At 41.3% G+C, this 17,115-nt stretch overlaps 1 protein-coding gene across 1 annotated transcript; it reads left to right on the top strand.

Annotated features, from left to right (window-relative positions):
• Positions 1-1,796: 1,796 nt before the first annotated feature.
• On the top strand, positions 1,797-17,113 carry LOC138623998 (glycoprotein endo-alpha-1,2-mannosidase-like protein). The gene is made up of 4 exons (XM_069703840.1): positions 1,797-2,857; positions 4,282-4,391; positions 13,205-13,281; positions 14,896-17,113. Exons 1-4 carry the CDS (start codon positions 2,347-2,349, stop codon positions 15,530-15,532), a joined length of 1,335 nt encoding a protein of 444 aa, XP_069559941.1. The 5' UTR covers positions 1,797-2,346; the 3' UTR covers positions 15,533-17,113.
• The last annotated feature ends 2 nt before the right edge of the window (positions 17,114-17,115 follow it).

The following is a 17,115-nucleotide window of genomic DNA, read 5'->3' as shown; positions in this document are numbered from 1 at the left end:
ATGTATATTTCCATGTATGATAAATTGATAAAAGGTCAATCAAGATGGTCAACCTGGGAGGAAGACTTATTAGTTGCTTCTTTTTTTTTTCCAAGTATAATGATTTATATGACCTAAAATATTTGTTATTTTCTCTGATGGATGTTTCATAGGTGGTGCTGAGTTTATCACGACTACCACAACGACCCCTTGTGGACCCGCAAAACGCGCGTGTATGGCCCTAAATATGACATAACTCACAGCAAATTTGATATCTTAAATGATATAAATGTTAACAGCAAATATAAGAAAAAGTTATGCCCCATTTGAGGGTTACAAAAAAGTTTATAAACTTCTTTTAAATAGGCATTTGGGCCAAGTAGAATGATCATTCATGTAAAACTAAAGGTCTTTGGCTCTGTAAAATATGAAAAGGGAAAACTTACGAGGAAAACCATTTATGTGTTGATTGAAACCACTTATATTTATTTCCCTGGTGTTCCTTAACAATATGAATCATTCTGACAATTTAATTAATATATATATTTTCGAATTTGCTTGGAAAGATTTCATTATGACAAATTGACATGGAAAATGGCAAGAGCATGAGTGTTTACCTAATTTAGCCACTTTGGACGAGATAACCTGATATACTATATTTGAATTAATTTCAATTCATGAATTGTACCCTACTATAAATCGGATAGGTGCAGTTAATGTCCGTGAGCTTTTCTTAATGCCACGTAGAGACATTTTTTCTTCTCCAATTGTTTTTGCTTTAAGTGTCAGTATTTCACACTATTGAATTGACAACTTCTTAAGTAATATTACTTAACGTGTCAAATTGCCTGTAGCTGCCAACCGCCTTTACGCTAATTGAATGGTGAAGTTTGTTTGACAAACGTCTGAGAAGTCAGTTATTCTAGAGGTGATTTCAGAAAAACAAGCAATTGTTGCTTTCAGATTGAACCGCTTTGTGGACAAAGAAAACAATCTAATGAAGTGTCAGCAAGTCAGATCATCTCCAATGGAGGGGTCAACAGCTCCCAACTGCTGTTTAATATCCTGGCCGGAAGCCAGAGTTTCTTGGCTGGATGAAAGACAGATTACAACGATTTTATGTCCTGACGACAAGAGGCGCTTTATTAGCCTACACGTCTTTCTACTGTTTTAAACTCCCATAAGCTCTTTGTATCAACGAAAGCAAACACTAGATGCTCTTTCTGATCTCATCTTATCTTCCAAGAAACCTCCCCAAACTCCTATATTTCTTCAAAGTCAGAAGTGGGCTAATGCATAAATGACGATAAGTATATACTAATACTTTTAATAATGACAACCATAGCCTTATAATAGTACTTGTTTCCTAACTTTTCTGTTCTCTCCACTTTTTTTAAAGTGCCATCCCAACATCTAAACACATAAGGTTTCGTAATTTCCGCGAGTACCTGAAGGCGGCACGGAGAAGTTGCATGCATTCTATGAATTGACCACTAGATGTCAGCATAAGTCTGAAGTCACAAATGAGTTTTCACTTTAAAAATCAACGTTACGACATTTAATGTAATGCCAGCAAGAAGAGATGTGGCGTCTGACCTATTGTCAAGGAAATTATATAACTATGCTTATAGCTTATAGTTATATATATATATATTTTAAAATCTTAAACCTTAGCTATAGCCTATTTGATATGTGTGAGCACGGGCTAAACGGTGACGAACCGGGTCCCGCCTCTTTGGCATCCAAAACGGGACAGTGCGAAGGAGAAACCAATCAACCGCTGAGGCTGTAACAAACCCTCATGACCAGCGTCACTGTCCGGAGAACATCATTCCTGCATTTAGACAACGTTCATCTGTCGGGCGTCAGCTGAATGGAGCAGCTTCTGGGAAGGACAAGGCTGTCAGCTGAGGGAGCTCAGATAGTGATAGTTTGGAGATCAGTGAATGAAACGTCTTGAATCGGGAACATCTGCCCTGTGACAGCATTTAAAAAACGAGATAGCTGCTCACGCTGCTGGGTCGTCTCTAGATTACTCCCATTTTATGGAACAGAACAAGGAGAAGTGGGTTTCTGTTGCGGTGATACAATTCGCAGCTCAGCAGAATACGAAACATGAGGCTGCAGAAGAAAGTTATAAAGCCCACAGCCAACTGCGTCGGGTAGTCTGCGACCGGACTGCAATCATGTAGACGTGTCCCTTCAGATGGATGTCTAGTTTTTAGATGACACGCGGGACACTTTGGAGAGTTGCTCGTAAAGGCTGTGAGGTGAACTCCGTCTCGGCGCAGGGGCAGGAGAGAGGCTTATTTGCGCCCTTGGTCCTTTCCACGCCGTTTGCAGCTTCTGCCACTCCAGCAGCCAACCATGGCAAGGCTCCGGAGGAAGGCTTGCGTTGCTCTGTTTCTTTTTACGCTGTTCATCTTCGGGGCCATGATGGGACTGAGGACCCTGAAGCCCAGTGACGGCTTCTCGGATCTGGCTCCGGGTTTGGAGCTCCTGCCGATGATAGGAGGGAAAATGGACAGGCGCTCCGTGTCCCGCGATGCCACTGCGTCCCCGGGTCACGCCCGTCCGCCTGGCAGCAACACCAAACCAGTTTTGGCCAACTCCGGCCCCGAGGGGACCATATTTTATGATGTTCATATTTTTTACTACACTTGGTACGGCAGCCCGCACTTGGACGGCAAAAACATTCACTGGGACCACATCCTGGTCCCACACTGGGACCCCAAGATCGCATCCAGCTACCCGAGAGGGAGACACATGCCACCCGAGGACATCGGCTCCAGTTTCTACCCCGAACTCAATCCGTACAGCTCGAGGGATCCGGACGTGCTGGAGTCCCACATGGAGCAGATCGGAGCATCCGCAGCAGGTACAGTTCAGAGATGCAGCGGGGCACCCAGGATTTCTTGGAGAGCGAGACACGCACACAAAAAAGAGCTGAGTTTTGTTTTTCGTGCTCAGCAGCAGGACAGAAATCTGGCTTCTCTAAGCACACAACTGCCCTCTTTTCGCTTTAGGGGCACTAAACATTTTCAGCACCACACATCCGCTGGACAGCTCCCTAAACGCTCAGATACAAGTCTGTGCTTCCTTTCCTGCAGGACCTTAAAAATCTCTCAAACAACAAACGCACATTAAAAGTAGACTACTCTTCTGACCTTCACAAAATTTGTGTTAAAATCTAAGGTGAATCATGTACTGCAGTTAGATGTAAATTAAAATTCTCATCAGCCCTAATGTTTCTTTGGGAGGACATCAGGCTTAGATAATTGATCTTTTGAGAGTTTCATGAATTATTAGGTGTGTTCTCAGTCTTTTGAAAAACCTGTACTGCTTCCTTATAAGACAACCAAAGTCTGTTGCCGGGTTTCAAGTAACAGCCCGGTAGTGTCAGCCATCAGCAGCCTACACACGATAGGCTCTGATGTTTACGTCCTGCGGCTCAGTAGGTTATTGTACACCATCTGGAATGATGAGCAGACCATCCAACCCTCTGAAACCTTATCGCCCTAACAGATGGATCACGGGAGAGCCGGCTCACAAAGCTTAGTTAAAACAATCCATTTAATTAGATACCAAGGCCAGCCAAAGTCTAAATAGTTCCACTTGACTTGATGACTGATTTCCTGCCACTTCTCAGAGACCAATAAATCGAATGAATAGCGGGGGCCATATATTTAATACACCCAGACATAGTTGGGTATTGTAATCTAATAGTCCCCACAGCTTCATGGCGAGCAGACATAAGTTTAATGAATTAGCTCTGAGTGCATATCTGATGCGCCAGTTCCTCTGTGGTGCCAGGCAATGCCGTGGCTGATATGAAGCCATCTTTCAGCCAGCATCAGGGTAGGAACAAGCAATTCTCTGCGGGAATTTATGAGCTGTCACACATTCAAACTGCGCAAAGAGATTGCCACTAAAACAAGGCATAATAAATTGTCTTAAGATGACAAGTGCAAATTCATCAAAAACAATCAACCCTTCTCCAGAGAGCCATGGATGGATTACTGAAGGAAATAAATAGAAACAGAACTTACACCTAAGAGATGCTAAATGATCACAAAGAGAGGAAAACATGACCACAAAGAGAAAGACGGGAGTTAACGAAATGACCGCAAAGAGGAACAAAATACAATCGGGATAAGATCCACGCATTGTTTCATTGTTTCAGTGCACATGATAACGTTTGTCGATGTTAGTTGTCCTCAAAGCAGCAGACGCTCTCTGTGCTATTAAGTGTCTTTGGTCCAGGATGGACAATCCGGCTCATGAGTGTCTATGTGGCTTCAGGGGTTCTGGTCCTGTCCTGGTATCCTCCCGGCCTGGCTGACGACAACGGGGAACCCGCTGAGGATTTGGTACCTGCTGTACTCGATGCTGCATATAGACACAGTCTCAAGGTAAAAGGCATCAGCACATTGTGTGTCTACGCGTGTGTGAGAAAGAGAGATGAAATCTAGCGATGAAAGAGCCCAGGGCTCAAAGAAAAGCAATGAATCAAATCTAGTCTGAGACATATTCAGCTCCATTCTAAACTGCGTACATCAAGCTTGCTGTTGCAAGAAAGGATTTTTCGATGACTTTTTTTAATTTCAATTCTGTTGATGGAAGAGTTGGTTTTTCACGATTAATGCTGATTTGTCTTTATGTAAGCAAGTAAATCCCTGACAGACAAAACAACACAAAGTTAAACAACAGACAGAACAATACAAACACATAATAATATTACAAATAAGAGTAAAAGTAAGATAAGAACACCGACTTAATTTAGAATAGAAGCATTTTAGTAGTCATTTTGAATTCTGACATATATTAGATTCATCAATTCCATTACATTTTTAAGACTGTTCCCTGTGCCGGGAGCACAAAACATAAAGACTTCATCATCTCTGTCAGACAGCAGATATACTTTATGTCTTTTGTTCTGAAACAGTGATTGCAATATGACATCAGTGAGATGAATTTTCAGAAATACAAATGCAATTTTCCCTCAATGTCTTTATCCATAAAAATCTAACACTTACACACACAAATATGGACAGAGACAGAAAACTATGAACTGAGGTCAATATCTTTCACAGTACAACATAGGCTAAACTACACAAAATGCTGTAAGTGGCACCAACAGCATGCTCTATATTGGTATTAAAGTGGCCCAGTTGTGTGAATTTTCCAGGTGGTTGAACTCAAATGCCAAACTGTGTAGAGAATGCAATTATATTATTTTGAATGGTTGTCGGAATATGAATGAGGTTGAGGCTCAGTCTGTAAATATGATTGTCTGTCAACTATCTCTCCGTCCATTCATCTCACTGAGACTACAGTGACACAGGAGCTAGAAAAGGATTATTGATGCTTCACAGAGGTGGGCAGGAAGCTTAACACAGCTCAGGATCGTAATCTCCAACCGACATTTGCGCTGTGTTATATATTGGATCTGCTGTATCCTTTTGTCACAGGAGAGTAATACGAAAGAGCTCCTCAACTTATGCTACTGCCTCCTATAAAGCTGCCTCTGCTACTCTGGGGTTTGACTCCGGATGTTTGCGGCTGCAACTACGTCTCCAACATTAGGGCATAAAACGGGTCAGAGGTGCTGCTACTGCTGCTGAACCAGTTGTGGAATGAACTCTGGACCACATCAGCAGTGTGGGAAAGGTTGGGCGCACAACCACATGACCAATTGCCAATTAGGTTGGAAAATGTCAGGACGGAGGAAATAGCTGCCGTCCATGTTGGTCCCTCTGCGTCCTGTCGCCGTATTGAATGCTTATTAAAGTTTTACAAGGCACTGCTTGTAACGCAATATAATTCACGTCAGATGCTCTCCAAATACAGATTGAGAGGGAGGGTAGAGACAGTGGAAGATAGATAGATAGAGAGATAAATACTAAGATTAAATTATGGACTGCATCTTTGATCATATCGGTGATTTGAAGTGAATTTGCGTATTTAATTTTCCTGACGTTTTCTGAGTAAGGAAGACAAGTCATGTCTGCATGCTCTTGCGAGGAGTAAAAGCTACTCAAGGGCCATTATAACTGAATTGCATATGGCATGTAAGGGGCACAAGCTTGTAACAATCCTCTTGTGTCAAAGCAGGTGTCATCAATAATGCACCAACTGCCTTTGTACATCGATATACAGTGGGTACGGAAAGTATTCAGACCCATTTACATTTTTCACTCTTTGTTTCATTGCAGCCATTTGCTAAAATCAAAAAAGTTCATTTTATTTCTCATTAATGTACACTCAGCACCCCATCTTGACAGAAAAAAACAGAAATGTAGAAATTTGTGCAAATTTATTAAAAAAGAAAAACTGAAATATCACATGGTCATAAGTATTCAGACCCTTTGCTGTGACACTCATATTTAACTCACATGCTGTCCATTTCTTCTGATCCTCCTTGAGATGGTTCTACTCCTTCATTGGAGTCCAACTGTGTTTAATTAAACTGATTGGACTTGATTAGGAAAGGCACACACCTGTCTATATAAGACCTTACAGCTCACAGTGCATGTCAGAGCAAATGAGAGTCATGAGGTCGAAGGAACTGTCCAAGGAGCTCAGAGACAGAATTGTGGCAAGGCACAGATCTGGCCAAGGTTACAAAATAATTTCTGCAGCACTCAAGGTTCCTAAGAGCACAGTGGCCTCCATAATCCTTAAATGGAAGAAGTTTGGGATGACCAGAACTCTTCCTAGACCTGGCCGTCCAGCCAAACTGAGCAATCGTGGGAGAAGAGCCTTGGTGAGAGAGGTAAAGAAGAACCCAAAGATCACTGTGGCTGAGCTCCAGAGATGCAGTAGGGAGATGGGAGAAAGTTCCACAAAGTCAACTATCACTGCAGCCCTCCACCAGTCGGGGCTTTATGGCAGAGTGGCCCGACGGAAGCCTCTCCTCAGTGCAAGACATATGAAAGCCCGCATAGAGTTTGCCAAAAAACACATGAAGGACTCCCAGACTATGAGAAATAAGATTCTCTGGTCTGATGAGACCAAGATTGAACTTTTTGGCGTTAATTCTAAGCGGTATGTGTGGAGAAAACCAGGCACTGCTCATCACCTGCCCAATACAATCCCAACAGTGAAACATGGTGGTGGCAGCATCATGCTATGGGGGTGTTTTTCAGCTGCAGGGACAGGACGACTGGTTGCAATTGAAGGAAAGATGAATGCGGCCAAGTACAGAGATATCCTGGAAGAAAACCTCTTCCAGAGTGCTCTGGACCTCAGACTGGGGCGAAGGTTCACCTTCCAACAAGACAATGACCCTAAGCACACAGCTAAAATAACAAAGGAGTGGCTTCGGAACAACTCTGTGACCATTCTTGACTGGCCCAGCCACAGCCCTGACCTAAACCCAATTGAGCATCTCTGGAGACCTGAAAATGGCTGTCCACCAACGTTTACCATCCAACCTGACGGAACTGGAGAGGATCTGCAAGGAAGAATGGCAGAGGATCCCCAAATCCAGGTGTGAAAAGCTTGTTGCATCATTCCCAAGAAGACTCATGGCTGTACGAGCTCAAAAGGGTGCTTCTACTCAATACTGAGCAAAGGGTCTGAATACTTATGACCATGTGATATTTCAGTTTTTCTTTTTTAATAAATTTGCACAAATTTCTACATTTCTGTTTTTTTCTGTCAAGATGGGGTGCTGAGTTTACATTCATGAGAAATAAAATGAACTTTTTTGATTTTAGCAAATGGCTGCAATGAAACAAAGAGTGAAAAATTTAAAGGGGTCTGAATACTTTCCGTACCCACTGTATATAAAGGAAGATGAGCCAGATGACATGCGAAGAGGGGCAGCAACCACATACAAGCATCAGCATTACTGTAAAGTTTGAAGTTTTTATAATTTTATCGATTGATTTGTTAATTAACTGTTTTTATAAAAATCGGAAAAATTGGAAGATTGGCTGCTTTTCTTTGTCATATATCATTTTAAGCAGCAAATATTTGGATTACCAGCAGAAGATATTTTAAGATGCTTTTACTGTTTTTTTTTTTTTTTAATACTTTATGGATATTTAATGATAACCAGGTAAACAAGCAGGTTAAGCATGTAATTGTATTTGCAAAATTCCTATTGACGTACGCTCCTCGTTTAATGCATAGGACCAAAACTAATCAGTCACTGACCGATAAAGAAACAAGTTGTATTTACAACTTGCTAAAGTTGCCACCAAGGTTAATTACAAAGCATAATTGTAACACAATCCATTAGCCAGTGTTTGTATCCTGATGTGAAGATAATTTAATTTCCAGCAGCAATGTGACACATATTGGCCTCATCGTCTGTATAAACAGATGAGAGGCAGTAGGTTTGTCAGGGCAGCCTGTCAGATTCAATATCACGTTTGTTTGTTCTGCTGTTTGGCTGGAGGCAAAGAAATAATGTATCTCTGCAAGGGCAAGACAAGAACGCACGGATAAGACATGCAACACTGGGCTGATGAGGTTTTACACATAATGCTGTCAGGAGAGAAGCTAATAGACTGAATTTAATGCCATGCTTTATTGTCATCAGTGACCCAGCAAGCATGACATTTTCATAAAAAGCGTGTGCGGAGAAACAGACTGTGACATGCTTTCTGCAAATCAACTGCACATTTCAGTATCTCATTGAAATAAGAAGGAGCTGCTTATCTTTGACCTTAATGAAAGCACTCAGAAGGTCACAGTCAAAACAGCCCTGAGAGCTTTACAATAAAATAATTCTGTATACAGCAGCGAGTCAAATGCGTTATTACCTCTTACCAGTTCGGATTGTCTTTTAGGAACTCCTCCCATTCTGTAGTGAGCAGAATGAAATTTATCTTTAGATTGCTTCTTCTTGTATAATTTCAGCAAAATACTGACAAAGTAAAGAACTTTGGCTCTGATCATTTGGAACTCTGATGAAAAACAGTCTTAAATAATTTCTTTGCTCTTTCCGACTGAAGGGCAGGCTGATAGGAAGGAGGGGTGGGGCGGGGGGTGGAGGGGGGGAGAGTGAAGAGGACAGATGGTCCCACAGGAGCAGAGGCAACAACCAAAAATGTATCAGATCAGGATTCAAGAAACACGCGTATCTGCCGTCTGCATACAATGGCAAAGTCGCCATCCGTTTATCTGAGAGAATAAATGAGCAGTTTTGTTTCGTAACAGCAGAACCCTGGAGAGTCTACTGCATAATTTTGCAAAAACATATTCCTATAAATAGATGAACAAATGATTTAAAGATAACACAAAGACCGAAAACACAATGTGCTCTCAGAATTTTTGTCTGCAACACAATTTCATCTTTTATTCCGTGTCTGTGCGCGCTTTGGTGCAGATTGGTTAACATATAACCTCCCGCATGTTCCAGAAATATTCTGTTTACAAACACATCAATTCCGAGAAGCTGGAACCATAAAATGTTTGACATTTTTTAGGAAAATAACTTCATATCGATCAGATAATTGATTAATTAACCAATTGTTGCAGCTTATTAAAATCTCTATGCCCAGATGTTTCTTTGTCTGGGAACAATAAAGGGGCTGCTCTAAAATGTGCAGTTTTGTCTTGAAACATCAATTTGTGACATCTGTGACATTGTGTTGCTTGATAAAACTACATATTTTTGCGTTGTCTTTTATCGTGACCAGTCCAAAGCACACCGGTGTCATAATCATAGTGCTTCATCAGCATCTTAATATGCTACACCTGTTAGGTGGATGGATTATCTTGGCAAAGCTGAAGTGTTCACTTGCGTAAATGTCTGAACAAATTATTGAACAATATTTGATAGAAATAAACCTTTTGTGTTCATAAAAAAGATCTTAGATCTTTTACTTCAAGTTAGAAGAATCGGAGCAAAACAAAAGTGTTGCATGTATATTTTGACTGAGTGCATTTACATATATTACGTGCAATATATTCATATAGATACTTGCTAGAAATGCAGTCTCTAATTTTGCCTGGATGATAATACAGCCTTGCCAGGAGAAGTTGTATTCACCCAAAGTGTTTGATGGAGCTTTAAGAGGCTTATACTGAATTACATATTTGGCATAATTGCATATTCACAAGTTAAAAAGGAGATGAATGGAAATGGGAGTAGAGATCGCTTAAAACACATCCAGCTTCCATCATTATAGCAATCCTACACCACACAGCTAAAAACACACTGACCCCACTCTGGGTAACGCTGCAAAAGAAACCAATGTACTTTTTTTTATTTTTATTATTATATAAGTTGAGCAGCTCCCACACACTTCTCGTGTATCGTGTATTGTGCACAGCAGAGTTGGAGAGCACATCACATGGAGCCTCCACAGCAGGGCTGCTGCCTGACCTCGGTTTGAAGTGGAGCTGAAATAGTCCTTCTGCCCAGGGGAGGGTGGGGGCGGTTTAGTGGTGACAGGGTGAAGGGGTATTGGAAGCTGGATGTGGGAGAAGTAGAGGGGAAATGTGCATCATGGGGCCCATGACTCAGTTTGTGCCTCTGAACAATCTGTACCCTGGGGGGGAGGCTACAGAAGTTCTGTGTCGTAAGTAGGCCATGTAGCTACATGTACACAGGGGAATATGGCCCATGGGTGCCCTACGATGGAATCGCCCACACTTTCTTGTTTACAGACGTACTGAGTAGCTACATTTAACCTTATATGAACCTCTATCATCGTGTATGTCCACTGGCTTTGACCGCAGAATGAAAGTGACAGTTTTGCATGAAGAAATGTGCAAAACTCTGCTCAAATTTATTTAATTGTTATACAGGTCTAGACCTTTATTCTTTGTGTTGGCTCCCATCCCTCCCTTGGTGCTTTCTGCATGACATGGCACTAAATTCCCCTCTGCTCAGCATGAATCATGCCATGGTTGTTCCAGGCTGATGCTGTCATGTTTATGAGGTATTAAAATGCGTTGCCTCTGTCTCATTTACTTCTAAATTACCACAAAGTAATGGGCCACTGTGTTGGGATAATGAGCTGAGTTTTCTACGGGCCTGCGCTCTGCTGCAGTGAATATGAGAGTTAAACAGCTTTGTTTCCCCTCTGTTGATCATAATCATGTGGCTTCACATCCTCTAATACCTCCGTTTTTCAAAATAGGCTCATATTTGAATTTAGCTTCCTGGGCTGTTACTTTACAAGAAGTCCAGAGAGTTATGGCTTCATAAACATTAATCACATGGCCAACATCTTTCTTCCGCTATCTTTTTTTTTTCTTTTTTCAAACTGCTATTATGCAAGCAAAGTGCATCTTACACCATCAAAATGTACATTTTGTTGCACATAAAAGCACTCAGCAGCTCCATTATTGGCAGATATGATTGTGTTTGTCTTGCCACCATCCTGAGTTTATCTATACACATCTGCAGGTTGAGTTTAAGCCTATTCCAAACAGCTTTTTAAACCATTAGTATACTGTTCAGTGTTATAGTGATACTGCCACCAAAAGGCTCCAGTGTGCATCATACTGCACGCCAACAACAAAGATTCCTTTCAGTAAACCTTTAAACAGGCTCATTATTACAAAAGACATCGAACAAAGATTTATTGTGGGAGACATTGTCATTATGAAACTGATACTGCTTTTTATGCCCCTGTTCCAGCTTGTAAACACATTATCTCAAGAAAATCAGGAAGGAATTTCCTTCAAATATAGCACAAATGTTCACTTGGTCCCAAGAATGAACTAATTAGATTTTGGTGGCCAAAGATCAAGGTCACTGTGACTTCACATTCCATTTTTGTGAACGCGATATCTCAGGAACGCCTTAAGTGAATTTCTTCAGATTTGGCACAAACATTCACTGGCACTCAAGAATGAACTGATTCGATTTTGATGGTCAAAAGTCACTGTGAACTCACTTCTGTCCCATTATCGTGATTAAGATGCCATTACCCAGGAACAGAATAGGATATTGAGACCGTATTTCACATTTGGTTGGATATTGAAGTGGTGACGCTAATCTTGGGTGCTCATGTTAAAACTCTGGTTATTTTAGTGTGTGTGTGTGTGTGTGTGTGTGTGTGTGTGTGTGTGTGTGTGTGTGTGTGTGTGTGTGTGTGTGTGTGTGTGTGTGTGTGTGTGTGTGTGTATCAGAATCAAATTTATTGGCCAAATTCCTTCATTATATTCTATAAATACATTATATGGGACGGGACAAACATGGATATAAACTGCAACTTGACTGATTGGCAATGGCATATAATTACATGAGGAGATCATCACAGTTAGCCGTGCTACTGGTGTGTCTGTAAGACTGCTAATGTCAATCTGCTTGTCGACCACTTTGATCCAGGCTAAAATATCTTAACCAGTATGAGATAGACTGGTATGATATGTTAGTACAGCATCACGGAGTTGCTGACATGGCAATGGACTAAATGCATTTTTTTTTTTTTTTTTTTTTTAAAGAAAAGAAAAAAAAAGATCAGGGATCACTTAATGACATCTTGCATCCATTTAGATGCTGCCCTCATTTTAAAAGCTATTTCCCTTCACATTGTTCCCCTTGGGTGTCCACTGCTAAAGGATTTTTTTTTTTCACTTTGATCATGCATAATTCAAAGGGGCTGAATTCTCCGACCGCGCCTTTTAAAATATTCACCTTAAGCACTTTATTGTGTACGTGTCATTTCGGGTCCCTTGTTCCTCGGCTCGCTTTGTTTATTACCACTTCATTGACCACTCGGTGAACAAACACATCCGACAGTGTAACAGAATTTGAAAAACGAGTGAAAACATGGTTCTTTACTGTCGGTCTTAAGTGGTGACTGTTGTGCCGCTGACCCAAGTCTGAATCATTTTCTTGCGTGGATTGTAAACAAATAATCTGTAACATGGCACAGCAGGGAAGAGAAGCCAAACTCCTGAAGCCATGCCATGCTTTAGGGCTACATCAGGTCAAAATAGTGAATGACTAACTTGTTGTACTCTTGTTTTCTGGAGGAGGAATCGACAGCCTGATCAGCTGCTACGACATTACACTTTAACATGCTTCTTATTGAGCCAGTTTGTTCCTGGCAACTTCTCAAACTTTGATTACAAACCACAAGAACTTATTGTCGCACTTATCAGGCCTTTATGAGGAGGCTCCCTGGGGAGACGGCTGATTTTGAGTCGATACGTGTTAAGGTCATCTGTACAGTAAGTGCGGACTGTGGCATCTTAGCAGAGTGATGAATGGAAACTAACAAGCCACGCATCTCGTTCTGTGTTTTCCTAGGTCGCATTTCACATCCAGCCATACAGAGGACGGAACGACCAGAGTGTGCACGACAACATCAAGTACATCATTGACAGGTAGGCGCTTGTCTGGCTGCGCTTCATCACCGAGTCAACTCAAATAGAAAACCATTAAGATTGCATGCATGGCTGAAAAAACAAGAGTTACAACATTGAAGTACTTTTTGGATGCATTTCTGATGATATAAGATCATGACTTATGAATGAGTTTTCGAAGTAAAAGCCTTTTTTTTTTTGTAGCAAGGTTAGTTGGAAAAGGAGCACCTGTCAAGTACATAAACTTAAAAGCCCAAAGCCTTTATAGATTTTTAGTTTCAACAAATTAAAAAAGAAAAGAAATGGTTTGCAAAATCTCCATATTTTGTCTTCATCGTAAAGGTTATACTGTGATGATCTGCACCCAACCATCTGGCTGCCACGTACTTCCATTAAATTACCATTAAACTCGCTGTGGACATTCATTGTACCCAGAGGAAAAATATAGTTTTGGTGACCCTATATTCCATGTTGAACAACTTAATATATAGTTTCTATTTTTTTTTTCCCCCTTACGTGCTGTTTATGGTTTTTACAACCATTTTACTATCACTGATCATATTAACTGTATCTTTAACGTGTATGTAAAATATTGAATATGCAAACCCATATTTTGGAATGCTTGCAACCCTCCATAAAATATAAATATTCTACATAAGTTGTCCATCAATTTAAACACAGCCCGACATATTTGGCGTCATTAGAAACTTTTAGCTCACCGCAAGAACTTCAAGTTCTGTAGGTGTGAACAATATTTGTCTGCAGAGCATGAGTTAACGGCTTCCTCCTGGTTTTGACTAAACCGCAAAGATTTCACCTCTGTTTATCAGAATGACATATTTAACAGTTTTGCCTTAAATGCCTTCAATACCTACTTTATGCCTCAAAGTAGCGTAGATATAATTCAACACCTTTGCCTTCATTCAGTATGCGCAGATCTGTGAAAATACAAATAGTTTCCCGCCGCTATCCATCCCTCCCCCACTCGCCTGCAGTTCAAGCGAGCAGTTCGATAATGTGGAAAGGTCCACCCTGCGAATTGACGGGATTGGTCTGTTGGGTCTGTGACATATGAAACCCTGGCTGTCTGGAACTGCAGTGACCGTTTCAATAACAGATTCAAAGTTGAAATGCTCAGCCGTGACGTTAAGTGCTTATTTTGCCCATGATATGCCATCCAGCATATGTTGGTGAGAATAAAAACACGATTTTCACTGAAGGGAGTCTCTTATTGGTTTGCCGTTTGACCAAGCGGTCGTGTTCCGAAGAAATATGAAAAAGATGGTCGAGACACTTCCGAGGCTTGTTCAGGCTCCTCAGAGGATAAAAAACCTGCCCGTTTCAAATTTAGCATTCTTCTAGGAATTATCATGTTCTGCTGTTATTTTTAAACACAATATGTCTAATAATCTAAAAGGAAGATGGCAGTGATGCTGGATCACATTACTGCTCCTCAGGGGACGAACTGTTCTGAATTATCTTTACTTTTTTTTGTAACGTTTTTGTTTTTTTTAGCCATGCAAAATGATCAGTTTGCTGTGTGTTCCTCCAAACAACATTTCAGCCTCTTTACTTAATGCACTAATCATCAATGATCTACTTGGTTCTTAACTTACTGTATTATTATCTTTAAAGGTATGGCGACCATGGAGCCTTCTACAAGTTTACTTCCAGCACCGGGAAGAGTCTTCCTCTGTTTTACATCTACGACTCCTACCTAACTCCACCAGAGTCCTGGTCTGAATTTTTGACTCCCACGGGAACCCACAGCGTCCGCGGCTCGGCATACGACGCCATCTTTATTGCCCTGATTGTGGAGGAGCGTCATAAGCACGACATCCTCGCGGGCGGCTTTGACGGCATGTACACTTACTTCGCCTCCAACGGCTTCTCCTTCGGCTCCTCTCACCAGAACTGGAAGGCCATCAAAGCTTTCTGTGATGGGAACAATCTCCTCTTCATCCCCAGTGTGGGACCTGGCTACATTGACACCAGCATTCGACCGTGGAACAACCACAACACGCGCAACAGGGTGAACGGCCGCTACTACGAGACCGCCCTGCAGGCCGCACTCAACGTGCGCCCGGAGATGGTCACCATAACGTCTTTCAACGAATGGCACGAGGGGACGCAGATCGAGAGGGCGACGCCTAAAAAAACAGTGACCCGTGTGTACTTGGACTATCTGCCGCATGGTCCCGATCACTACTTGGAGCTGACCCGCCGCTGGGCCGAGCAGTTCAATAAGGAGAAGGAACAGTGGCTCATGTGAGCGCCATCGAAGTGACTTGAAACAGCATGCTCTAGTTGAAGCGTGTGCACACGTGAAAGAGAACGAATGTAGAGACCGATCGATACACACGAGTGTGGAAGGACACATCCGTGGCCGGATGCGAGAGTTCCGCAAGTGTGTGTACTTGGATGTATACGCGGTTCCTCTGCAAGAATAGGACTCTTGTGTCGATGGAAGTTTTTTGTATAGAGCAGCGTGAAAGATCGAGTCTGGGTAACTTTCTCTCAAAAACCGTATTGAAAAGCCCAGACTTCGAAAACGTTCTGTAGGCCTGTTTCTGATATGCGAGATATCAGAAACAGGTTGGATAATGTGAGAAACTCCTGCCTAACATATTCATAAATACAATATGTCACCATATAAGGGCCTTGTGTCCCTTTTCTTTGTAGTAAGATAATAGAACTGATTACGTCGAGGCACTTTGTTTCCATTCCCCCGTCCCAAATTTTGACCTTATTATAGTTCGTTTCTTTAACCAGGTTCGGAGAGTGTGTTGAAATTGTGGTGACATGGTATTGTCGTGCCAGAAAAAAAAAAAAAAAATTGGGAAATACTTCAAATTTGCTTTCCGGTAGGCAGTTATGTGAGAGGATCAGTGACAATATGAATCTCATATTGGTCTGTTCAATGTAAAGCTACAACCAAGTTAGCTTAGCTTAGCATAAAAACAGGAAACGGTTTCCCTCGTTCTTTCCAACATAAGAACAAAATCCACCTACAAACTAATTAAGTACCACATTATATCCCATTTATAGGAAATGCTGGACTAGTCCCGGCTGGTTGCTTGGAAACCTTGTGATTATCTCGCTCTCCTCACTTGAAAGCACCAAGAAAGCAATTCCTCCCCCCCCCCCCCAACAAGCCAAACTTCTGCTTTGAGTTTTATTTAAAATTGAGTTTCACATCATTTCAGATTTGAGTAATTTTGTCAAAATTGCTGCACCAGTGAAATCCCTCCAAGTAACATTCAAGAAAAGTAAATGACCTGGTAAGTGAAACAAAATTGCCTTTCTAGTTTTTAATATAATTACAGCATGTACATTTACATTAATCCTCTTTACTGTGCTAATAAAGGTGTCAGTGTGCCTGTTCAAATAGAGCAAGTTAGACAGGCCATTAAAGTTTTCCCAAATACTCATAAATCTACCTGATCTTAATTTTTAAGTAATTTCTTTATTGAAAGAGGTCATGTTCACCGTTAGCACACAGCACCGTCTTTCACCAAGTAAAAAAACAACAGAACCAGAGGTTGAAGGTTTTTAAACCGACAGCTCAATGTTATGGCGCACCTTCAGGAATAAAAAGCTGCTATTGACGAACTACAGAATATGGATTGGATTAAGATTCTGCAGTCATTCAAACGTAAAAGGCTCTTCCTGTCTGGCTTTTTGAAATTTTAAAGTGTTCTCTTTGATTTCCATTTGAAAGCTACCTGTAAGTGGTTCCTGTTGCTGCTGCTTTCTAGAACACTTATCAGACTCTTCACACTGCATTCAGAATCAATTACGAGTAAATCCAAGACACCAAAGACAGACAATATGTCTCAGATAGCCTCTTACGCA

The sequence above is a fragment of the Brachyistius frenatus genome, unplaced genomic scaffold (genome assembly GCF_029030835.1).
Source record: "Brachyistius frenatus isolate BFR_SWC_R1_liver_20210118 unplaced genomic scaffold, ASM2903083v1 Contig_48, whole genome shotgun sequence".
Lineage (NCBI taxonomy): Eukaryota > Metazoa > Chordata > Actinopteri > Embiotocidae > Brachyistius > Brachyistius frenatus.
Note: the sequence above shows the minus strand (reverse complement) of the source record. Positions and strands in the feature narration are given on the sequence as shown.